At 35.7% G+C, this 26260-nt stretch overlaps 1 protein-coding gene across 2 annotated transcripts in view; it reads left to right on the plus strand.

Annotated features, from left to right (window-relative positions):
• LOC6638235 (mitogen-activated protein kinase kinase kinase kinase 5) overlaps positions 1–26260 on the plus strand; it is a 66271-nt gene that overhangs the window by 30145 nt on the left and 9866 nt on the right. For both annotated transcript variants that reach the window (XM_023175923.2, XM_023175926.2), the window contains exons 2-6: positions 12135–12555; positions 22205–22303; positions 22374–22672; positions 23853–23940; positions 24069–24138. In XM_023175923.2, coding sequence (XP_023031691.1) covers positions 12135–12555; positions 22205–22303; positions 22374–22672; positions 23853–23940; positions 24069–24138 — 977 coding nt within the window. The remainder of the gene's footprint in view (positions 1–12134; positions 12556–22204; positions 22304–22373; positions 22673–23852; positions 23941–24068; positions 24139–26260) is intronic.

Raw genomic sequence — 26260 nt, forward strand, 5'->3', positions numbered from 1 at the left:
GTTTATAGTCTTTTTTTGGGTTTAGCCCACAGGAAATTTAAATACTCGTAAATTCATTGAACTGCCCCTGAAAATAATTAGTTTTCTGCACAGAATGATTTGAAGAAAATACGAATACGAAAAAAACTTGTATATCATGCTTCTAGAATTAACTTTAAGTATAATTTGAAACTGAAATATGTAATAAAAAAAAACCATTTAGCATTCTGCACTTATGTACACTCGCTTACACAACTGACGGAAGGATGTTGCCTAAAAGCAGCAGCAGCAGCATCAGTAAAAGTGGCAGGAACAGATGGGAGAGGTGGTTGAGCACCCGTCACAACTTTAATTCATGCAACAACACTTAAAAATCTTTGTCACGCGTAGCGAAATTTTCCTGCTGCTTTTTCTCCCGCTGCTTCTGTCTGTCTATCTTCTTACTACTTTATAATGCTTGCCTGCCTGAGGTGTCACACCAAGTAGGGACGAAGGACGAAGAAGGGCACTCGACCAAAAGCAAATTAGTTTAACAACAGCATCATGCAAACTGTGTGTGTTCAGGTGTGTGTGTGTGTGTGTGTGTGCGGGTGTGCGAAAGTGTGTAAGGAAGAACTTTATGTGATGACTGACTTAATGAGGTTGGGCGTTGTGTTGGGTTTAGGTCTAGAATGGGTTTTCTTCTCATGCATTTATGCAACGTTGAGTTGAAAGGTGACTGAACACACAGGCCACCAGATGGGAGAGGGAGAGATTGGCAGAGTGGGAACGATCTCTCGAGCGGCTGTTGGCCTGACCCAAACATTAGAAAACCTCTTCACCCTTTTTTCATTTCATACAAATTAAGTTCGTTGTTGGTCCTAAAAATTTGTTTTTATTGCCGTTTGACCAGAACACACACACATCTACATATGTATTTTGACAGGTCTTTTTTTCGCCAAATTGTCAAGGTTATAGCAAGGACTATTTGGGTGAAGGTTAGGCCACACACAACTCCTTCATCATCATCACCATCGTTGACGTCGACGTAGTCCTCATTTTGTTGGTTACTGTCAATGCATAATGTGTTTTTTGGTTGCTTTTTTTCTCTGGTTAAAGTAGCTCATGCATAAACCAAGTTCGTTAAAAATTTAGTTGGCCCCTTGTGGAAAGAGAAAAAGAGTCAAAACGAGAAGGAGGAGGCCGGGCGATAAACTTTTTTTACACTGATAACTAACGGCAGGTGCAAGTGGGCGTAAAAAGGCAAAAGCTTATGCCCATCCTCCAACTACTATACAACATATCTATAACCATATCGTAGTCAGTACGTGATTTGCTTGTATTATGTTAGATCATAATGAAGATGATGAGAGCTAGCTCATCTCTCTCTCTGCCTGTCTCAGCCTTTCTCTATCTCTCTCTCTCCCTCCCGTTCTATATTTGTTTCTTTTGCGACCTTCACCTGGTGCTGTTGCTACTGCTTGCTGAAAGCCAATAAAACTTTTTCCATTCTCTATTAGTCAGGTTAAAGCACATTTGCATTTCGGGCCTAATTTAAATTTAAATGATATTGTATTTTCAATTAGCATTTTCTCTCTACTTGTCGTTGTTAACCTTTGTTTGACCATGCCCAAGTCAAGTCTACGCTTTGCTAGGCAAGTCAAGTCAAGGCAAACATTGTCAAGACAACAATTAACATTAACAACAAACAAATAACAATTACAAAATACACATACATACATACAAAAGTACATATACTTATACTTAAATAGAAGAACAAAATTAGTTGCACTTAATATAGGGATAATTTATTCAGTCCATATAAATTAGTATAAAAAACTAAAAAGATTAAGTTATTTTTAGGCTTACTCAAAATTTCATATCTTAAAGAGACTTTGTTGACTTTTAATAAAAACTATTGCAAGCAAAAAATATATTTGAAATTTTTAGTTTCAGTTTATTTTAACAATAATCAAATTACAAATATTAAATTCAGCTTGGGATAATTCAACTTGGTGTGTACGAATTACATTTTTCTTAAAAACTATTTCAAGCTAAGAAAATATTTGAAATATTTAGTTTCTCAACTTTATGAGCTCATCTTACCAAAATCAAATTCTTAAACAAATTCCTCAGATTGTAGTTTTTATCGACATAATTTTTATGTTATGTTATGTTACATGTTGCATGGGATTATCCCTTAACTTGACATCTATAAGTTTATATTTCTTAGAAAGTTTTCAAACAGGAATAAAATGTTCATCTTCGTAATGTTTTAACAAACATAATGGTTTGTTTATCTCAATTTCAAATATTATATTATTTTTTTTAATTTTCAATAATTTACTGTATTAAATTACAAGTGGAATTTAAGTAAATTCTTTTATTGACAATTTTACTATAACTCAGTCGTTTCTCTACGAAATTTGGACCTTTGAACGCTTTAAAATTGACCAAAATATTCGAACTAATTCATATTTGCCATAATAAGAAAATTTCTATTACAATCTTTGTGATTGATATTGGTTAGAACTAGTTCATTACCAAATAAAATTAAGTAAATGTATCTACTCTAAATGTCTGTCCCTTAAATGGCAGCCTCAGCGCTTTAGTTTAGTTTATTAAAATTGATGAGGCAAGCTAACAAAATGAAATTCAAACGCTAATTTTGAACCTGTTGACCGCTGAATGAAAGATACACATAGCACTACAGATAATAAAAAGGGGGAGATAGGCAGAGGGAGAGAAAGAGAGAGAGAGAGAGAGAGACGCCCACACAGAAATTAGCCCAAAGCAACATAGACAACGATGACGATGCGGCAACTAAATGATGTGCAAAAAAAAAAAAGAAATAAGAGAGAGAGAGAGAGAAAATTAAAAGCAAATAGTAAGAGAAGTAGCTAGCACAAAAGCAGCTCAAAAGAAGCGGAAAACGCTTACGGTGGTCACTCAGAAAAGGAGGGCCAGACAAGGTGCAAGAGGAAAGGTTAGTTAGGAGGTACGGCATGAAACCCCGTTTTAAGTAGCTGTAAAGCCTTTTTTTATTTGTATTTTTTGTATGTTTGAACTGGAGCAGACCAAGCTCAGAAAGTGATGCCCCATGTGACACATAAATACTAAATACTAAATATGTACAAAACCGTAAATGGGCTTGAGCCAAAGAGAGGAAGAAAAAGAAAAGAGAGAAATGAAACGAAAAAAAAATAACGATTAATAAATATAAACGTGGCCAAAGTAAACTAGACAAAGGGTGAGAGACAGAGAGGGTCGCAGGTGTCAAAGTAGAGCAGCAGGCCATAACGGATTTTGAAGGACTTCTACTCGGTAAATTCCCCAAGCAGTTTTCAGCTCTAAGGCTTTTATTTGCAGTAGAAAAAAAAGCTTTAGGTGAGGCTGCAGCTGCTTGCAATGATAATGGCTTAGCAATTATAATGAAATTTCCTCATCTCCTTTTTGCAACTGACATAAAGTTACCCTTTAATATGATGATGTGTGGCTAAGGACTAACTAATTTACTTCCATTTGGTTGCATTTGCAAGCTAATGAATGCCAAATGCCATTTTTTGGGCGACATTTGCGCAGAAAATGCGCATACTTTTCTTAGCAATAATTGCAACGACAAATCAGACGAAGTCTGATACTTCAAAGAAGTTCTTGGGGCTAACATATATTCTTTTTAAATTGAAACAGTTTTCACTCAAAGCTTTTAGACTTTAAAAGTGTGACCAGCCTTAATTTTACAACAAAGTCATACGCCGAGAGCTGGAGAGGAAGACCAAATTCTAGAAATGGAAAAAAAATGTTTAATGCCATTCCACTAGTAATTCACTAAACTCAGGTCTAGTTCCATATAGGTAAAACAAAAACTAATATTCCATTCGAATAATTAAAAACAATAATGTATTTTATTTTAAACCTTCTTTAATACAAATTTTTGGACTAGTTGAGCTCAGAAAATTTATCGCCAACTTAAACTTTGACAAACAAAAATCTTGAATTCATTTTTAGCACTAATGGGTTCATTGGTTCTCTATAAAGTCTTCTATATATATTCCTTGCCACAATCAACTCGTTTAATCAAATTTAATTAACATAATTAAATTAACAAGTTGATTCTCTACCTAATGTATCCAGGTCTATATCTCTGCTTTCATCTAGACCAAGTTTGATGAATTTACTTTATATTTGGTTTCGCAATGAACTTTTTTTCCTCCCATCCTTTACATTTTCAGGATGTTAATATATATTCTCATTTATAACCTATGTCCTACAGGGTATTCATATATAAGCACACACATGTGAGTTGGTAATGACCCCGCGATGAGTTCAAAGCACCCGTTGTTGTCTGGCTCAGTCAGTCTCTCAGTTCCGCTGACTCTCTGTGTGAGTCTGTTTTGTCCTGGGCCACTGGGTTCCCTTTGCTGGCCTCCCCTTCCGACTGGACTCTCATTTCCGTTTGATGCTTTTGTATTCCGTCTTTGTTGTCTCTGTCTACGTTGGCTTAAAGCTCCATCGCCCTTTGACAATTTTTTATTTAACTCGTTTTATCGGAGCGCCGCGTTCAAGTGCACGCTCATTATGAAAATTATCAAGGCAAGCAGTAGGAGGCAGGAAGACAGGCACTTTCCATGTGAATAATGTGGTGCCCGTCTCCATTTTGGTTCTCTGTCGCTATCAGCCATTTCTTTTTCAGTTGCTTCCTTTAGTTATCATTCGGAGAATGTTTATTATTGAGTGTCGGCGATAAAAAAATGTTCATCTTCTCTTTTTGTATTTATTAATTTTAATTGCTTAACGGTGTGGAAATAATAAAATTTCACACACACACACACAACCCGCATAACCCAGAAGCCACTCACTCACTCGCTCACTCACACACAGTCACAGAGATTCGCAATCTCTGTGTGTGTAATTAACGGTAAAATAGACATAATTATAGTTCAGGGGCATTTCCGAATTTGCTGTTATCTCTTAATTATTGAAATATTTGCCCAAGGTTCAACAAAGTTCATTTGCAATGCCAAATAAAAAGGAAAGGGGGTGGAGGAGTTGCCTGTGATAACAAACGATTTCCATTATCATTGAGGGGGGTCTCCTCATCCCCCTCTCTTGCGCTCCTCACACCATTTCTCTCTCTAACTTTGTACACGAATAAACAATTTGAAAAGCTGACATAATGCCCGCATTAACCAAAAAAGAAAAAAAAAACGACAGCGAAAAATGGCAAATATTTGTTGTGGAAAATATGCACACGCACACACACAAACACAGACCACACTCAACACTCTTAGCAACAACAAGAACAAAAAAAAGTGAACAATAATAAAAATTGAAACGAAACAAAACCGAAATAAACCAGACAGAATAAATGACAACAAAACATTTTCTTTTTTTTTTTTTTGTGCTTTGACAAATTTTGTTCTCCGTGCCTTTTCTGAGTGGGCGTGGCTTGATATATTAAATTGACAATGACAAAAACATTTTGGTTTTTCATTTTACTTTGGTTTCAGGTCCCCCGCTATGTAGCTGCCTTCCTCTCTCTCTTTTTCTGTCTCTGTCTCTGTTTCTGTCCCCACATTTATTTGCAATTCATCAATGCAAAATTTGGGCTTTTCCATTCCATTCGCAATGTTGTTTGTGTTGGGATAGGCAAAGGAAAATGTGGGAAATGAGGGAAAATGAAATAAGGAAATTGACAAAAGAGAAAACTAAATATAAATAATGCAGTAGAATTGAGAAAACTCTATGAAAATATGTATGTATGTAGGTATTTAGGTCGTTCAGCAGGTCGTAGAGGTCATTCACCCATGTAGTTTGCATAAATTTTCATTATAAATTTTCCATTTTTTCTTGAGATATTTGGACAGTTGAATAGATTTTCATGCAAATTATACGAAGCACTCAATTTTTTGTTTAGAACTTCAATCATGTACAAATTACAGTACAGTTTTTTCTGTCATAGAATTTGTCATTTCACTTAACTTTTAGTAGATTCAACTATGCTTTTACCAAATGATACTGAAGTTTGCCTTAATTCTGTCATTTAAGATCTTTTCTCAAATGTCTAAAAATTCTTGTACCGCGTACATTTTAAATGACATTTCCTTTGGGTTTCTCTTATTATTGATTACAATTTGATTACAATATTCTCTAATGTGCAATGTCAATATTCCATATATTGATTGGTCATTTTGATTGATTATCACACATTTCCATCCATCCATCCATCACTCCATCTATCGATTCAACCATTGAAGCATACGCATTGTCCATTAGCCTTTTATCTGTGAGTGTCTCAGTGACAAATTTGATAAATTTCCTGCGCATCAACAGACGTCCTTTTCCACCCAGCCAACCACCTTTTGCCTGCATGTATCACATGGTCGTCTGTCCAAGAAAAAGACACATATAAAAAAATGCCAAACGAGCTGCCAAACTCTACGTTGTCTTGGCAATGACCCAGACCCCCAATTGCTTGACTGTCTCTCGCTCGATGATCTGATGGGGCACCACTTGAATGCGCCAAATGCTTTTGGTTTTTTTTTTTTTTTTTTTTTTTGGGTGACTCGTGCCAGTCAACGATAAAATTAATAATAAAAGAAAAGAAGAGACAAGGCCATATCTTCTCTTCTTCTCCCCTGTGCCGATGTTCGTTTTCTGTGTGAAAAATTGCTTGAAAATTGCGAGCTCATCAATGAACGGAAGAGACTCGATTTGGATTTCTCAAGTGGGGTAATATGAATACTTGAGATATACTTTATGACCCAGTCACACCGAAAGTGGCTTTTGCCATCGATTCGCGTCTGTTGTAATTCGATTTTTACCCAGCGAACGAACCTTTTGCATTTAAATGTCACTGTAAATTGAATTAAGGTTTTACACTGAACGAAAAAAAAAACTCAAAAATAATAATTCAACAGAATTCAGAATCAGCAATGCGTGTGAAATTCTGTAAAATGAAATTAAGCTGTCTGTATGATGTGTCCTGTCGTGTCCTGTCCAAGCAATTAGCATAACAATAAAGGACTGAAAATTGTGTTTAACGCGTGAAATGCATTATGGATATAGCACAACAACAACAACAACAAAAACAAACAAAACGCTAGCAACAATAGCAATAAAAAATGCTGTGGAAAAAAATGAGAAAAAAGCCATAGTAACTTGGCCATAGATAGAGAGAGAGGCGAGAGTTATAGAGATGGAGTGTAGGAGAGAAGTAATGCCAAGAGTTCTCTTCTCTTTTCCTTACTTCTGGCTTCGTTTTCCTGTTGTTGTTTACTCATGCAAATACATGTATGTATGTATGTTGTTGTGCATACATATGTCGGAAATTGTAATGATTATATAACACATTTATTCACACACATATATAGGAAGCGGTATGCCACGCCCACATATGCCTTGTTCTCTTTGCAATGGCAGCTCATTAATTGTTCAATATCCATAGCATACATTACAGCGCACATTCTTTGGTTAATGAAATTTTCATATATATTTTTAATACTCTCAAAAATGGGTTATTTGTCAATTGATTGGAACCTTGCAATGACGAAAAAGAGATACATAAATTCTCTTCATTAAGAAAGTGTAGAACGGGTTCTTAATCAGTATTCAATTAAGTCATTGCAGTTGTCTGCTTTAATCGAAGCTTAACTTGGTTGTAGCGTTCTTAGTAATCTCGTAATACAGACAAATTAAATTAGAATATGCAAATATTAAGCATGTACCTAAATGAAATAATTAAATATTTATTTATAATTTAGTATCTACCACCTCTCTCTCTCCCTCATTGTCTATCTCCATCCTTTAATTTCTTCATCGATTTCAAACGTAAATTGAGATTAATTAAAGAACGGTGCGATATTGAATTTCTTGTTCTTAATTCCGAGTGATATTGCAATCGTTTTCGAAGCTAAGTTCCAAACATACTTCACCAGCTTTTAGAGCTACCAGGATCTATAATTATTAAGGTATAAATTTGTTTTCGAGTGCAATTCATGACCAAATAAAGTCACGTTTTATTTGCGAATGCTTTTAAACTAGTTTGATTCTAAACCTGGCAAATTAACTTCATTTTTATACCATTTTGAACATATATTTTACACCGAATTTATTTGTTCCTTATTGCCAACCGTAAAATGTGTCAAGCATTTTAATTGAAAACCTTCCCCACCTAATTTAATGATTGCTTGCTAGGAGTAATTTTTGTAAAATAATGAAAAGATCCCAATTATTTACTCACATATTAAAAAAAACGTAATTTTTATGATTTTTTTTAATTACAATTTGCAATTACTTCTCATTCGATTGACTCAGAGGCAAACGATTTCAAACCGAATAAATTGGCGAAAGCGAGAACCATGTTTTAAATGGGACTCCAACAAAAACAGTCAGTATCGAAACTAGAGCTGGACTGTATATTTTTGGTATCCTTATTTGAATCTAGTATCTGTACTATTTTCTTTCACAGAAGGACTTAAATGTCTTTTTGTTATAGTCGTATTGATATATTCGTAAATATTATCTTAATTTTGTAGATATTATCTGAGCCTTTGAAATTAATTCATAAGTTCTTAACATCCTAGCTTGATTTAAATGAAGTAAAATGGCTGAAAGTTTACCATTTCAATTCAATATTTTGCAATTAGAACAAATATGTTGGACATGCACTTGACAGCCTCAAAGGTCATAAATTTTCTTAGCATGTTATGCCTGTACATGAAGTAGTTTTACATCAGATGATAAATTTATTTTATTATCGTGTTATTCGACTACCATAGCTTGCGAAAATTTCAAAATTTTCTCTTCTACCCATAAGTTAGTCAAGGTTATTGCTTTGTGTTTTAGGAGCTCTTGGCAAGGGCATATAGAAATTCGTTGCATTGATACATATTTTTAATTTCGAGAATGTTTTTCTCGTTAATGGCTTTTTAATTTATTTGCTGCTTAATGGCCGTGATTTTAATACATTTTTAATTAAAATCAACATACTAACAACAGAAGAAAGCAAACAAAATGGCAGCAACAAGGCAAAGAAGAAGTCTACAAAGCGCGGTGAAGTGAGGGGAGTATAAATCAATTGGACTCTTGAAATTGAAACCGAAAATAAGTCATTAAAAGTTTTCGTTGTCAGTCTGACTCCTGGCCCCGGCGCTGGCTTCAGGGCTGACTTTATGCAATTGCATTTGGAATAGGAAACTTAGCAATAACTTTGAGATGGTTGTGAGCGAGTGGGTGAGTGAGAGAGACTTTAAGTTGACGTTGGCACAGCTCATTATAAATTTTGTTGATGCTGCATATCTCAGGGCCAAAAAGGATGTGCTGTGCTCGCTTCCTGCCAGGCACCATCAGCAGCAGTAGCAGCAGCATCTTTTTTTATTTGTGCTTACAACAGCAGGAGCAGGATAACAGGAGTCAACCTCTTTTGCCCCTCTCAGCATTTCATTTTCATCTTGTTGTTGCCCAAGCCACAGGGAACTTGTCGGAAAAATCACGCATAATTTATTTACCCCAGTACAAGAAAAGCCTTGACAAGTCAACTGTGGACGACGACTAAGCAAGATGGAAAAGAAGCAACCAAAATGCAGCCGTTGTGAAGGAGAGAGGCAGAGAAGGCACCGACTTGTAATAGAAACCCGATTGAAGCGCATCGCCGTAATATAAATCGCTTTATCTTCATTAAGGCAAGCAAGGGAAGATATCATTGCAGGAGAAAAAAAATACACCTACACACACAAACACAGGTGAATCCAGCCTGCTACCGCATTGAATAATAAATGCAACAAAAATAAAAGCTAAAGGAAGAAAACAGAAAAACTGAAATTGAAGCAGTGACGAGAGGGATAAGGAGGAAAAAAAACGAGAGGAGATGCTGTAAAGTACATGACGCAGGGATAAATGGTAGAATCATGTACACGTACACACACACAACCTACACCATTTCCCTCCCACAACCACACCTCAAGGATAAACACACACACACTGGGAAGCAACCAACCGAGCCACCAACGAACGAAAGAACCTAGTGGATACATTCATTGTTGTCATAGCGTGTGGGCGGCCAGAACAAAGAGAGAGATAGAGAGTGAGAGAAGGGAAGAGTTTGCTTTTGGCCCACTGCATTTTGCAGACCTTCAAGGCTGTTGTAAGGCAACTCAAATAAAAATGAGAAGGATATAGCCACCACACTCCCTTCCTCTCCCTCTCTCTCTCTCCGTTTGACTCTTTATTGCAGCTTCTCTGAAGTGGAAAGCCGCTGCTTCACGTGGCCCTTAAATGGAAACCAATGGTCAAAAGGTGGGCGAAAGGAAAGTTGCAGCAGATTTTATGACCAAACATTCGAAACATCAAATTGCATTTAAAGGTAATGATGATCGCTGGCCATAAAGAGTACTGAGGAGCAGAAGACGGGGGAAATCCCTGGCTCCGCGCTGGCTCATTACAATTGCAAATGATGATGGCGGCAACCAACCAACCCACCAACTAGTCAACCTTTTTGGCACGCACTACCGCCACATTCCACTCTCCACCTCACCTAACTCACTCTAATGACAAAGGTCAGGTCAAAGCCATTCAAAGCGACAATTGAGTGCAATTAGAGTAGCAGCAGCAGTACCAACAGCAAAGACGCGACATTGCCAATGGAAATTTCAACTAGAGCCACTACAGGTCGCTAATGAGGCGCAACTAATGGCAAATGTAGCGATTGGAAAGATATAATAAGCAATGATATATCTTGTTTGATTTGCTCTCACTGAATGTTGAAAAAGAAAAGAGGGGGAAAATATGATTATGGTAATTTTTTTTTTCTAGACTTACGTAGGTAAAATAAAACGAAAGGGAAAAAAGTTATCAAAGATGAAAATTTATGAAACATTTATAACGAGTAAGTGCAAATGTTAGTGCAGTAATTTGTGTATCCTTTGCACATTATCTACGATTCCATTTTGATCAGACTCTAGTTCATTCAAATGTATCTATTAAGCTTCTCCATTTTATTTTATGATTTAGAGACAAAAAAACATATAAAATTGTAACGGCATTAATGACTAAACATGCAACTTAATTAAGACATTGCGTTGGCTAAACTACTTAAATGAACAAGGAATTTATAACTTGCATCCATTCAAATGCCCAAATCATAGACAACTATCAAAATGTTTACCACAAATAATTATATTTAGCTAAAATCTCTCTAATAATTATAGAAAATAGATGACAATCATAAATCTAATGGTTATTTTATGAAACATTGCCTACAAATAACAGAAATTTTCAAATCTGATAGTTGAATTTCTTGCAATTATATTTTATGCTTTTTTGCTTCATATTTCTATGCAAATAGTTGACGTATTAAGACCTTCATGCTTCATTTGCAAGACTTTCATTAGTAACAAGATTATGCCTCTCATTATTTTTTCCCACGACTCTTGTAATATATTTCTCAAGTAGTCATCAAGAAATGGTATTATTTATTGACTAAAGAACTTGAGCCACCCACCAGCGACTACTGGTCCGTTCTTCTCTGCCTACTTTCACGTAGCGTACAGGAGAAACCAAGTTAACATTTTCGATTTTTGCCCACGCCGAAGGTCTTTGGCAGTGCGTTTTTAATATTCTTCACGGGCATTCACGGGTGTTCCGGATGAGATGGATGTGGATGATGATGCTGATGATGATGATGCAATGCAACCGCCTCCTTTATTGTTCTATGCAAATATCATCAATTGAGGTTAAGGTGGTTGAGGTGGTTGGTGGTGGCTCTTGGTGGTTAGGAGATGGGTGTTAGTGGGTTGGAGCTGCACTGCATCATCATCGAGTAGTTACACGGGCATTTTTATATGCAAGCGTACGCAAAAATTTATTGAAAACGAACAGAATATTTGCATGAATGAAGGTGAACAGCAGCGAAAAAGCCGCAGAGCATGAAGGCAAAAAAAAAAAAGGGTAGAGAAGGGTACATCATCATCTGCAGGTGCATAGCAGCAACGTTACAAGCCAATGAACAATGATTGCCCCCATCCCAATTTACCTGGTTTGGGGTAGTTTTTCATTGATATTCCAAATGCAGATTTCGATTAATATCCCTTTCAACCCACCCGCCCCGAGAGAAAGTCTCACACACACACACACAATCAATAACAATTTATTCCAATATTCTCCTCTTTTCTTTCTAGGCAAAACGTATTCAAAGCAATGAGCTGGCTGCCATCAAAGTCATCAAATTGGAACCCTCCGATGATATACAAATCATTCAACAAGAGATCATTATGATGCGTGATTGCCGTCATCCCAATATAATAGCATATTATGGTTCATATCTGCGTCGCGATAAACTCTGGATATGCATGGAATTTTGCGGTGGCGGCAGTCTGCAGGATATCTATCAGGTCACTGGTCCTTTAAGTGAAACCCAAATTGCTTACATGTGCCGCGAGACACTGAAAGGATTAGAGTATTTGCATTCGATGGGTAAAATGCATCGTGACATTAAAGGTGCCAATATATTGCTGACGGAATATGGTGATGTTAAATTGGCCGATTTCGGTGTCTCGGCACAGATAACTGCAACGATCAATAAGCGAAAGAGTTTTATAGGTAAGTTAAAAAAAAAAACAACGAAAAATTATATATATATGTATTTTATCCTTAAATCTTGTGACGAGACACACAGTCAATTAGTTTTAAGCCAGTTTGTTGGCCCCCTTCTGCTGCTGCAGCCCCCCTTTGGCCTATGAAAATTCATTTTATTTATTTATGCTTTCAAAATTGAATCGAATGGAAGCCAATCCCAGGATACGCTCCCGCATTTACCCATCTATTTATCCTACCAGATACAAAAGCATTTGCACATATTTGTATTTTATTTACATATATATATTTTATATATATTCTTATTTGTTTGTAACAAATGCGCAAACATTTTCGGTCTGCTGCAACTGTTCCCCCCTCTGTACTCTTTCTTCTCTCGACACTCGATTTATGCAAATTTAATAGAGCAATTTTTATGGGCAAACTGAGACACAGAGTAAAAAGGGGAAAAGTGGTGGAAGAATGTGTATATGTATGTATGTATATATAAATATATAAAATTTTGTTGGCCAACAAACAAACAAACAAAGCTCAGACGGGCTACAAAAGGAAAACTGTGAAAAGCTGTTTCACACTCTCTTCTACAACATCCCCCCAAAATGATTCTCTTACCCCTTTCTCTTTGTCTGGTCTACCTGCATTGAATAGGTTGAAACGAAATGAAATGTTTATCATTATGTACCAGAAAAACCTCCTACTGACAGGCTCCTGACAGACAGGAGGAGGCACGGAATCAAAACCAAAGACCAACAGCCAGGTAAAAGCTGTCAAGACAGACATAAAACGTCTTGAATAAGATATGTTAAGAAATTGCCGTATAAAAGAAAAACTAAAAAAAAAAACTATGAAGAAAAGATTTTTTAAATCAATTTTTTTTCTATATATATAAAACCATTAGAAATTTTGTTAGAAAATCTAAAATGTCATCAGCATAAAGCCAAACAATTCAATTTGTGAAATTTTTATATAACAAATGTGCAGACAGAGTGTGTGAGGAGAGAAAAGAGAAAAGTTTGTGAGGAGAGGAGAGAAAGCAAACACTCACCCGCTGAGTAGAAAATTTTTCAATTGCAGCAACAACAGAATAAACAAACAAACAAAAAAAAAGGAAAAAAAGAAGCAGAAGCAGAAAAAATTTATCCATGCCAGAAGCTGGCTGATTCCGCAGCCACGCGTCAGGTAACAGCAAGATGTCCTTCCATATCTGTAGACTGACTCCTCATTGTGCGATGGATGTCCTGTTCAAGCAATCTTTTTTCGCATTCCTGCTCTCTGGTCTGGTCTTTTTGGTGCTTTGTTGTCCAACAGACCAAACTGGAGCACACAAAAGCAAATAATGTTTTTCACTTTCTTAATACCCTTTGCCAAGAAAGATATATTGATTTTGTCAGGACCTTTGTCGCCTAAAATTAATCTAACTAAAAGACATAGCTCAATGCCATGGGAAGAACTAATAACTTAGTTTTAAAACAGAATTTGGAACTTAAAAAGACTGACTATATCTTGAAAGTTCTTTAAGAAAATATTGAAACAAAAGTATGATACGTAGATGGACCAAGACGCATTCAAGTGGGGGTCTTAAAAATCATTTTTGACGCTCTTCAACTAATCCGAAAGGAAACAAATTGCCTCCAGCGAAAATAACTAACTCGAAAATCTTGATTTTTATACTGGTCCCCCTCCCCCTTTATAATATTTTCTAGATTCGTCCATGAATTCAAATTTCACTTATAATAAAAGGATTTAATAACACAATAGCATGCCAGTTGCTTGACGTTTTTCTCGTGTTGTTTATGTTTATAGAACGAATGCATCCATTTTGTTTGGCAATTGAGTTCTTTTTGCTACGCTGATGTGTTCTTTCTTCCATTAATTTAGTCAGAGAAAAAAAAAAAGTCGCACAAAGCTAGTATTAGTTATTTTCCATATGTTGAATTCCCCTTAAGGCATTTAGTTCATTTGCTTTAACCATTTATGTTTTCTGTTATTTTCACCTTTAACTTTTAAACCAAATACCTTCTCTAATTCCAACTTCTTCCTGTGCTGTTTTCTTAATCTCTACCATTGAGACAACTGTTCAGCAGTTAAATGATAATATCACATGCAAGGGTACAGAAATTTCAGTCCAACTTCAGCCGTGCTTTTTCCTTCTCCCTCTTCTGTAGCTCTTCCAGCTCTCAAGGATTGCCAGTTTTTTTTTAAGTACAACACTCTAGAGATGTTCTGGTAGAGTTTGATAGCCTTGGTCCTTGTTCAGGGTACCCCTTAAACCTCCCCATTCCCTTAAAAAACTCCACCTACATTCACCTACCACCACTTTAGCTGCTTATTTTTAACACTAATAGATTTCTGTTTCTGCTTATGCTTCTGCTTGTTGGTTACTGTTGTTGTTTTTGTTGTTGTTGTTGCCTTAAGTTGCGTTAAGAAGCTTTCGAAATCCAAACATTCTCAACTACTTAGACAAATTGTGGACTGTCGAAGGAATTTTCGCTTTAAAAAAAAATAAAAGAAATGAAAATGGCAAGTAAAGTGCCAAACAGGCTTTAAACGGACTACGGGGGAAGGGGCACACAATGTATGTATCTGTGTGTGCGTGTGTGTGAGTGTGTACGCAATTTATATGTAAAAAGGACCAACTTATATTCAGAGAGCGAGAGACGTTTAGAGTCATGACAACTTGCAATCTCGTGACATGCAGACATCATAGTAAGAAGAAGTTGTTGGCAAAGGAATGGGGCAAAGTGATTTGCATTTGCCGTTGAGAAGACTTTTTTTTTTTTTTTGGTAAATAATGAGATTTTGTGGCTTGTCGTTCCTAACTCACAATTAATTATTTCAAATTGCTTTTGCACTTAATTAAAAATGTCTTTCTCTTGTGTTTGCGCGCTCTCTTTCTCTTTTTGTTTCTCTTGTGACCTCTCTTTGAAGCGACCTTTCGTTTTGGGCTAATTAAGTTATGACAGCTGGCAAACTTTTAACCCAACCTATCAGCTATCCGTTTTTACCTCCAACCGTTTTGCTAGTTAACAGCACAAAAATAAAAGGGTTTGAGGTTACTTAATCACAGCCACGCCCATAAAATTAGTCAAGTTTAAGCTGCTACTTGCGCGTTTTTATGCTCAATAAGACATTTGAGCTTTTGCTTGACATAAAAGTGAAGAATTTTCTGATTTACTTTGGCATGGAGTCACCAAGATTGGATTTGTCTTATCCTCCCACTTCTCCTGCTCCCCATGTCCTGTCATCAAATTGCTTAAGCAGTTTAGTTTTCCCTTTTGCGTTTTTAATGTGTGGCCATAAATTTTTCAGTGCCTCTTACTCGGACGGTCTCTTGACATTTTGAAAAGACAATTTCATTTGTTCGCTAATTGTAAGCATAAATTTGATTTATTATTTCATGATGTTCAATTCAGATGAATATATATACATACGAAAATGGCAAAATGTGGAGCAGTGTGAAAAGCATCAGCAGCAACATCAGACAGCAATTATTTGTGATTAATGTGCAATGCAATTTGTGGCAACTGCAGGAAAAACTTTACAAGGAAATCCCTCAACACTGAGCCGGAAAACTCATATTGTTTTATTACAGAGTTTACTCGAAAATGACAGCAGTTCATTGCAGATAAATTTTTGGTTGAAACCCTTTTTCTACCATACACCCATAGGGTGAAATGGTATATTAAAGTCGCCAAAATGTATGTAACAGGCAGAAGGAAGCATCTTCGACCCCACAAAGTATATATATTCTTGATCAGGATCAACAGCCGAGTCAATCATGTCCGTCTGTCCGTCCGTCCGTCCGTCCGTCCGTCCGTCCGTCCGTCTGTCCGTATGAACACCTAGATCTCGGAGACTGTAAGAGCTAGAGCCACCAAATTTGGTATGTAGACTCGTGTAGTATGTAGAGTGATCAAGTTTATTTCAAATTTTTGCCACGTCCCTTTCCGCCCCCGCAATTTAAAAAAAGCGTTTATCTCAAAAACTATTCCAGCTAGAGCCACCATATTTGGTATGAGGAAACTTGATTATCTCCCGTATTTTTTTACCTTATGCAATCAAATTTGACACACTTAAATTTAATACTAATATCTAGCAAAATACCAAATTTGATCAAAATCTGACAAAAAACAGTCGAGTTATGCATATAAACGTTTTTCCATAAGGCCGGAGTTGGCCGTTGGCTGGTGGGGGCGCTAGGGTGCTCGTATGATTGAGTGAGCGAGATACTAAGATATGCTTGTAAGAAGCATGTGAAAATGCATGGTGTATGGTATACCTAAGTCGGCGAGACGACTTACTTACTTCATTCAACACAGACACACACACACACACACAAATGTATATAACATTTTATTTCTAACTTGAATTGTGAGATCCTTATATTTAAAATAATTTGTAGGGAAATGAAAAATGTGACACAAAATGACTAAGGAAATTATTTCTACATATTCATTTATATAACCTTGGTTGGAGATTCATAGATGATAAAATCACGAATGAATTAAAGCTAGATAATATATGTACATATATCTTCTTGATTGATAAGATTTTTTGTGGAGTAAATTTATTACAGAGATATAAACAATGATTTAAAGCTCTATCAAAATGATTCTTTTGTGAAGAAAATTCATTTTGTCACAAAGTATGTAACATACTATATATGTAAATATTTCTTTAGTCGATAAATTACTATATCAATTATTATAATTATAATGATTTTAAAATAATGATAATGAAATTATCTGATGAGATTTTGATATAATTGACCTCTGAATTTCAATTAGTTTCATTCTAAATAGAAAAAATGTAATTTTATTGAAGTTTTTTACTAGTTTAGATGACAACATTAACTCTTTTTTAACTACCTCATATAAATATTTATATTATTGTTTATTGAAATAATAATTTGGTGTTGGTACTAAAAAGTAAGCTTTTGAGGCCACTTTTAAGAATTTCAAATCTTTAAAAATCAAAAATCTTCAAATATTTGAAGCGCAACCTTTTTACATTTCCTTTAAGACTTCATTCACATTAAAAAGTTAGTGATATATGTAATAAAGTAAAGATGCGAAAAGAGACACACTTTAGCCACTAACCAATTCTCTATTAAAGTATTCCTATTTGCAAGTGTGTTGAAATTTCTTTATGGTCAAAGTTTAAACTTAGTTGGATATTTTATTGTACATATTGAAAATCATTTTATTTTTTGTATATTTTGTGTTTTTCTTCTATTTTTCTTTGTTATTGTTTGTCTACTTAATAATTTAAAATTTGCTCAAGAACTTGGCTTTTGACTTGAGTTGTTTTCTTTTAATAATTGCCATTTGAACATTGTCTGCTGTTGGACACTTTTTTTTGTTGTTGTGAATAAATTGTCAATGGCGACTCAAGTATAACCAGAAAACAGGACAAAATTCTTGGAAGGAGAAATGATGGGAAAAAAGGATATTTTGAGCCTTGAAAATTTCACCTTAGTAAACTTTTTAAGAATCGGTCTTTTAAAACATAAAAACAAATTTTAAAATGTTCTGTGGATGTAAAATAATCCTTGAAGCAAACATAAATTTTATACAAATTTTAAGTTGCAAGGTATCCGATATTTGTATTTGTATAAATTTGTTAAAAACAATAAATACTTTTCCTACATAATTTAAGGAGCTCACACATTTTTTGTCCCCATATCAAAAAATGTTCTATACACTTAAAAGAGTCTTTAATATTGGTTCTTTCTTTAACGTTTCTGTTTTGCTCTTTTCATAGTTTTTCTAAACACTTTACCAAACAAAACTTCAAATTGAGAAGCAAATTCCCATACTTTTAACTATTTCAAGCCGCAATAAAGTTGTATGGCAAAAACCACTAAAAGCTGATATCAAACAAAAGACTCAGCTGACTGCAATTTGTGACTGACTAAGAGGGTCCTGAACTTGTTCTATTCTTTGTGTTGGTTGTTGTTGGTAGTATGCAAAGTAAAGAATGTATTTTCTGTATTTTATTTTAGCCACTTTTGACTCTCAATGCACTTTATGCTCGTCGAGTAAACAAAATAAGTGAGTTTTTTGAACCATAAAGCTGACATCGGAGGGCAACGTCGTTGTCATGTCAATATGTATAAAAGGTACACCACTTTAACATAGTGTGAAGGAACCCGAGAAACCGAATTGGAATCTGAATTCAAAAAACCCCACAAAGTATGCAAGTGCAAATGACAAGCAGCAGCAAGAGTAACCATCATCATGATGACGACGACCTACGACTCTGAGATGGGCGTTAGACTACATGTCTCTCGCTTACTCTTATGCTTATTCTCTCATTTTCTCTTCACTTTTCTCGTCTGTGTGTGTGTGTGTGTGTGTGTGCAGTTGTCAAACAATGTGACATCGCTTACTGTTATCATTTTGGAGAGCTCTCTTCTTCCATTGTTGTTGCTGTTGTTGCCGTTGATGTGACAAATGTGGTGATAAGCACACAGACATATAGACAGAAACAGAAGCAGACAGACAGACAGACATACAATCAGACAAGACTCAACATTTCTCTGTCTGTCTTGGTATGTCGTCTGTCTATGGTGCATATGAAACCGCAAACAAGACAAATAAAGCTCAGGGACAACACATAACCAAAAAGCGAGAGAAAGAAAGAGAGAGATAGAGTGAGTGGGAGAGGTAACGAGAATATAAGAGATAGAGAAATGTGACGACAGCCTGACTGACGCTTTTATTATTCAATAAAAAAGGTGCTTACGTTTGTGTTTAGTGTCATTAACGAGTCAATGGCAAAAAGAAATGATGAGACTCACACAGGGTGAGTGGGTGGGTGGAGGGAGAGAGGATGGGCTTAAACTTCCACATCGTTTGGTTTTGACATGTGCCACGCCTAAACATAAAGATGAAAGCCAGCCTCTATGTGGATGTGTGTGTGTGTGTGTGGGAGTGTATGGGAGTGTGTGTTCATAATGTGTTTGCCGCCTGTTGCCGGAAATGCGTTTTATCCCTAAATAGCTGCAGCCTAAAAGCAGGCAATGGTTTTTCTCTCTCTTTTGCTAGCTAGCTCTGCCATTTTTATTCATTTTTTTCTGCAATTAACCAAATGATACTTGAGCTCCTCACTTCCCTTTACCAAACTGTCTCTGGGCTTGTTTGTGTTGTGTTGCCTTTTAATTAAAATGTAAGACTCTCTCTATATATTCCCTTTTTCTTGCTCTCTCTCTTTCCGTTGGCTGTCATTTGACTTTACGTTTCACTGTGTCTCGATGTTCGAGAGACTTCAAAAAACGAGGCCAGGGCCAGGGAACTTAAATTTGATTTTCCACCTTTTCATTGTGGTTTAATTAAATTGAAAATACAATTAACTTTTGGAGCAAAAGAGATGAAGTGCACGCGCGCACACACAGAGAGGCCCATTGACTTGAACTAAAATTGAAATTAATTTCTGACTGCTTCATCGGTTCACTGACTACATGCCTGAATGGCTGACATGCCAAAAACTACTTCAACAGATGCCACTTGCCGTCTACTGATGTTGCCTGCTGCTGCTACTGCTGCTGCAACGTGGCGTATGAGTAATGGCTGACGTATTAGCCGACTGCCATAAAACGTGCGACACATAATGAAGCGCAAAATGTGTCACAAATTTCCACTACCCCAAACATTAGAATGTCTTTCTCCCTCTCCCTCTCCCTCCCTCTTCTCGTTTTACATGGTTCACAATTTTGATGGTCTTTATCCGTATTCACTTTGCATAATTCAGCAATTTGTTTATTTTCGCACACCAAATAATCAGCACAAAAAAAACTTAATTAAATTAAAAACAAAAACAGAAACCGCCATATAAAAAAAAAAAAGAATAATATAATAAAAAAAACTCATGAATATATGACATAAACATAATCGACAACAATGAAAATAAAATTTATTAAATTGCTGCATAATTAGCATAGCATACATTTGAGGGCAATTTAAAAACTAGCCAGCTTTTAATAACCAGCAATTTTAATGAGACAATGAGTGTTAATCAGTTATTTATGAAATGCATTAAATCATTGATCAAAGTGAGAAGATATAAATAGAAAAAAGTTACAAATGGCAAACTGAACAATTTTAACGTGTTCTCTTTAAATATATGCACATATGTCGGAATCGTTGCATAAGTGTTCGAAGACTGTAAAATGAAACCTAAAACGGTGAGCAATTTATTTTGACAGATTGACAATTCAAACCAATTGCATCACAGACTCTCTAGAGTGACATAATGTCAAAATAACTAATGGGATTTAAAGTTCGTTTAACCAGCCAACAGCCAAAAGATTGAGCGAATGTAAAAAAGTTGATATTTAAAGTTACTTGGTCAAGATGTCGGATATGTAGAATACAGGTAATGACATATTACAAATAACGGCAATATAAACAGAACTGGAGTTCTCCTAAACTACTCTTAATCATTGTATCTTCTTTCCTATGAATTGACTGCGGCAAGTTTTAATGGTGAAATTTAAGCCTGGAAAATGATTTGAAACTAATTCTGGTGTATATATTTCACTTGAACTGCTTCCAGCTATATTAATCATAAGATTAATCTTCTTCATGTGTCTGCAAACTTTTATACAGTACCATAGTCCAATTTTTATTTGTTATTTAATGCAAGTGAAAAAATGATTTTGAAATGTTTGTATTCCAGGAAAACGTATTAGCAGGTTCTAGTTTCGAGCACATTGGTAAAGGGTCATAATTTCTATGCAAAACAATCTAAAGGGTTAAAGGTATTATTATAAACCGGAACAACTACAGGTTGAAGATGGTTATGATTGAATCCACAAAAAAATCACCTTACACCATTATCACAAAAAATTTCTTTAAATAAATATATAAAAATAAATACATTTAAAACCGCAAAATAATCTCACAATCAGTTTTGAACCTAATGAATGAGAATATACACAGTTATCGTAGATTAGTAATAATATCCAGATTTTACTCAATCATTAGGAAATTTAGAGGAAAACTAGTAATTGTGATTTAATTTCATGACCACAAGAAACCAAATGTGCTTACTCAAATAACATTGTTTTTCTTAGAAATTCAAATGATTCTATACATTCTAAGAGCAACCATTGTAGGCAAAATTTACTCTTAGTCATTTGAAGTCATTCGGATGTAGATGTAGATTTTAGGGGGGCGAGACTTTCCCTCTCTGAATATATTCATTTCTATGAATGCTAGAATTTAAGTTGACCTCAAAGAACTATAGCTATAATCAAGACAGTTCATAAAATTTTTTTTCTTTTTGTTAAAACTGTTTTTTTTAATCTAACGCTTGATTTTTACATTTCTCTCAAATTTGATCCCCACAAGGTATGAAAAATTAAGTTTGCTGAACTTGGAATGAATTATAATTAAATAATTATTTAAATTAATAACTTCTTCTGGTGTATAAAACAGTAAAAAGTTCTGCCTTGGCTTTAACTCTTCTTATACAAGTCTGTTTTTAGTAAAAAAAAAAAACTATGCGTAAAAAAATACTCCAAGTCTATAAATTACTATTCCCATTTAGGAAGCCAGTGAACATTAAAATTCATTGAATGCCACTTAAAACCAATTGGAAAACAATATCATTAAATCATTTTTAATATATTTTCTTTTTTGTTGTTTTTTAGGTACACCCTATTGGATGGCACCGGAGGTGGCCGCTGTGGAGCGTAAAGGCGGCTACAATCAATTATGTGATATTTGGGCTTGCGGCATAACCGCAATTGGTAAGCAACTAGCTAAAAGTGTTAAAGTCTGATGATAAATACATATTTGTTTTCTTGTTTTGTTTTTTAGAACTGGCTGAATTACAGCCACCAATGTTCGATCTGCATCCAATGCGTGCCCTATTCCTGATGTCAAAGAGCGGCTTTAAGCCGCCCACATTGAGCAACAAAGACAAGTGGAGTCCCACATTTCACAATTTCATCAAGACGGCTCTCACCAAGAATCCAAAGAAACGGCCAACAGCGGAACGTCTATTGCAGCATCCGTTTGTTCAATGCGAGATGTCGCTGCGTGTGGCCAAGGAGTTGCTGCAAAAGTATCAGAGTCCCAATCAGCAATTCTATTATTATCTAGATGGCGATGAGGAGGTAAGAACCAACTGGTCCTCGCTTTCATCCGATCCGTTTTTTCTTTTCTTGTGTAATTTATTTGCGCTTTTAGTGTGCTGGCTCGTTGACTTTGCTCTTTGTGAGTTTCGTTAGCTCCTTCTGGTGCTCTCTTGAAGTTTCTTTGCGTAGAGTTTACTTAAGCGAATAGTTGTTTCAAGGATTTAGTGAGGCCATTAGAAGAAAACACCTTGGGCTGACTTGAACTTTCCAATTGAGTTTCTTTCTCCCGCTCCCTCTCTCACTCTCTGTCTGTCCAAATGGCCTTTGCACACAACTTTTCTGACGTCTCTGGCCTAATTAATTTTCACCACGAATCACCACAGCTGCAGCAGCAGAAATGCTACCAGCTGTCTAGACTCCTAAGTCCTTGTCGCTCTTTCTTACGCTTTTTAATGTAAATTTAATGATTTTTCCTTTTGTGCCCTAAAGGTTCTCTATTTTAAAGACAATTTTCGAAAAACCCCCAAAAATATATATGTATTAGGCGGCAAGTTAGGGGCTCTAACTGGCAGAAGCCATGTCAAGTCATAAATCTTCAATTTGTTTTGGTCCCCTCGAAAAAGACTGCAAAACTTTTCGCTTGCTGCTGCTGCTGCCATTGCTTCCTCTAAGATATTCAAATTTAACTTAAGCAGCAGCAGCAACAACAACAGAAGAAGCAACGTCGTCAACTTTTCCGTACGGATACATAAAGTGACATGCATGACTTTCTAAAAACACAGAAAAAAAGAATGTATTAAAGAAGTAAGTTTTGGTCATAACGAAATTTATATGCACTTGTGCACTATGCAATCGTTTGAATGATTTTAGATACTTCTGCATTGCTATTTCACATTCTCACATGCAGCTCTTATGGAAGCTACAAAATTTGAAGTATCACTCCATCCAATTAAAACATCTGACCAATTCTAATAGACCCTCTGTTAGGGTATCACAAAAATAACTAGAGATGAAGGCCGAATATGATTTTGATTTATGAGATTTTATCCAAAAAGAGATGAGATGAGAGCAAGAGCTGGCGGAAAAAGTTTGTCACCGCCTGCCATTCATTCATTCACACTCATATACTCACAATCCAGAAACCATTTAGGATCTAATCTTGACTTTGACTCACACCAATTTATCCTCATCTCATCTCTCTCTCACAATCTCCCCATAGACGGTGGCCAGTGTGCCGCAGCGCATTGCCAGCAAGATGACATCGCGTGCCAATGGCGTTCCAGCCCAAAATCATACGCTCAAAACAGGTAAGTAACCGCAACCAACCTTTCCTTTCTCTTTCCCTCTCTCTTTGTGTTGGCTAATAAGCTTTCCTTTTCTCTCTCTCTCTCTCTCTCTCTCTCTCTCTCTCTCTCTCTCTCTCTCTGTTTGGCAGGCATGACAACAACAACAAATTCCACGTGGTATGAGCGTTCTTCTAGTCCCGAGACGTTACCAAGTGACATGTAAGTTCCCAAACACTTATCTTAATTTTGCTGCCTGAAAGTATGCTATGGTGTTTGGAAATGGGTTTTTTCTTCGTGATTTTTGCCATAGATTTGTGATTTAACTCTGCTTTTCACCATATTTTACGCTTTCATTTCTAATTCTGTTTTACTATCATTTAATATTCACATAGATTATACATTCTATTTTGTATATATATATAATATGTACATATATATTGCTTCGATTCTCATAGAAGTGGGGCGGGTTTCATTGGAACACTCATTCTCAAGAAAGAAATTCTCTTTACTCAATCGTTTTGATTTTGTGTGTCTTTTTTTTGTGTTTTTTTTTTCTCTCGTTTCTTTTTTTGTTTTTTTATAGTTCAACTAGAGAACGACCGAAACTAAGCGGCACATTGATAATGAACATGTCCTTAAGGTTAGCCCCAAAAGGGTCTTTGCTTTGAAATAAAAAAAGTTCTTTAAGTTCTTGCTTCTACGAATGGCGTAAGGGAAAAAGTTTCTGTTTTTCTGTTTTCAAGTTAATGTGATTTACAGCCCACTTGTAAATGCCACGCCTACTACTACTACTACTACTACAACTACAACAACTAGTATCTATATCGCGTGTTGCGCTTTCTGTTAACGTTAGTTTCCACTCCTCTTTTGATATGACCATGGGGGCGAAAAAAGAAAAACACTATGCCATGGAGCATGTTTGCTGCTGCTGCCGCTGCTTCATGTAATTTGCCCAGCTTACAACTTGCCACAGTCATTTTTTAGTTAGTTAGTTGGGCACGTAGCCCAGAGAAAAACACAGAGAGCAAGAGAGAGAGGGAGAGAGAGACAGAGCTTCAGAGAGGATCTAGCCAGCTGCCTAGCCTAGCTCTGGGTCTATGTTTACTTTAGTATCCGTATTTGCTGCTGCAGTTACACTTGCTTGCGCTTAGTTGGTTCTACGTGCCCAAAAAAAAAAAAAAAAAGTAAAACAAAAACACAGGTTGTGCATTTTTCATTAAGCTTGTGTGTGTGTGTGTGTGAACAAATGTGTACCTATGCATCACATTTCCACCCACGCAAACTCCCAACTCTCGGGTATAAGTGTAATTACCACCTGCCTGACTGGGTCTCCCTACTCCCCAGTCCCTCTCTCTCTCTCTCTCTCTTTCTCTATGGTTGGGACTGATGGATGTGCCTGGACTGGAATATTTAGCTGCCGCCAGCTAGCTAGCTAGGCTACCCAACATAGAAGAGGAAAACGTAATTACTTCTAAACAACAGCACAAAAACGAACGAACGAACGAACCAAAGAATGAACTCCACAAAGTATGCTACAAAATAATACTAATAATAATAGACACAGACAATGCACACTATGCAGCATACTCACGCACACACATAAAACAGATTTTGCATGCGTGCAACAAAGATTTCAAAACAAACGAAAAGAGATTTTTCCTCAAAATGGCAAATACTTGCTCAATACTTGAAAAGCCTCATTTTGCGGCCTTCGTTCAAATGCCAAATATTTAATACCCGAACGGATTTTCCAATTAATCGAGACACTCTCATTTCCCAATTAATTACTCAAAGAAGAATTTCTGCAATTTTCACAGGAAAATGTAATTTACTAAAATTGTTGCCAAATTGCAATTTAATTGGTTTCAATGTTGTTGAAATTAGTCAGTTGAATTACAACTAATATGTATTTTGTGGATTGTTTTTGAGGAATTAAAAGAAATTAAGCTAGAGATATAACTACTAACTAAAATGTAATCTTGGCAAACAGTAAACTTTGAAATTCTCTAAAGCTTTTTGGAAAAAGGTTAAAGAAACCTATAAAAAGTTTGAAGAAATTATTTTAACTAATTTAGTTTGGAATTTCGTTAGCGAATTTAGTAGTTAATATGTTAATATTTTTAAAGTAGCATAAGTTGTAGTTTGTTTGCATTAACTAACAGAAAACTAACTCTATTTGGGATATTTGTACCAAGTTAAAACTTTTTTTTAGACATTTATATTATCGTGTATGTTATACATTTCAAATTGGTATTGGGTAAAATACAAAAGTTTTCCAAGATATTTCCAAATATTTTGGATTGCAAAAGCTTTTTTGTCATTTCTTTTTATTCAACTTTCT

Source organism: Drosophila willistoni, assembly GCF_018902025.1.
Source record: "Drosophila willistoni isolate 14030-0811.24 chromosome 2L unlocalized genomic scaffold, UCI_dwil_1.1 Seg139, whole genome shotgun sequence".
Taxonomy (NCBI): domain Eukaryota; kingdom Metazoa; phylum Arthropoda; class Insecta; order Diptera; family Drosophilidae; genus Drosophila; species Drosophila willistoni.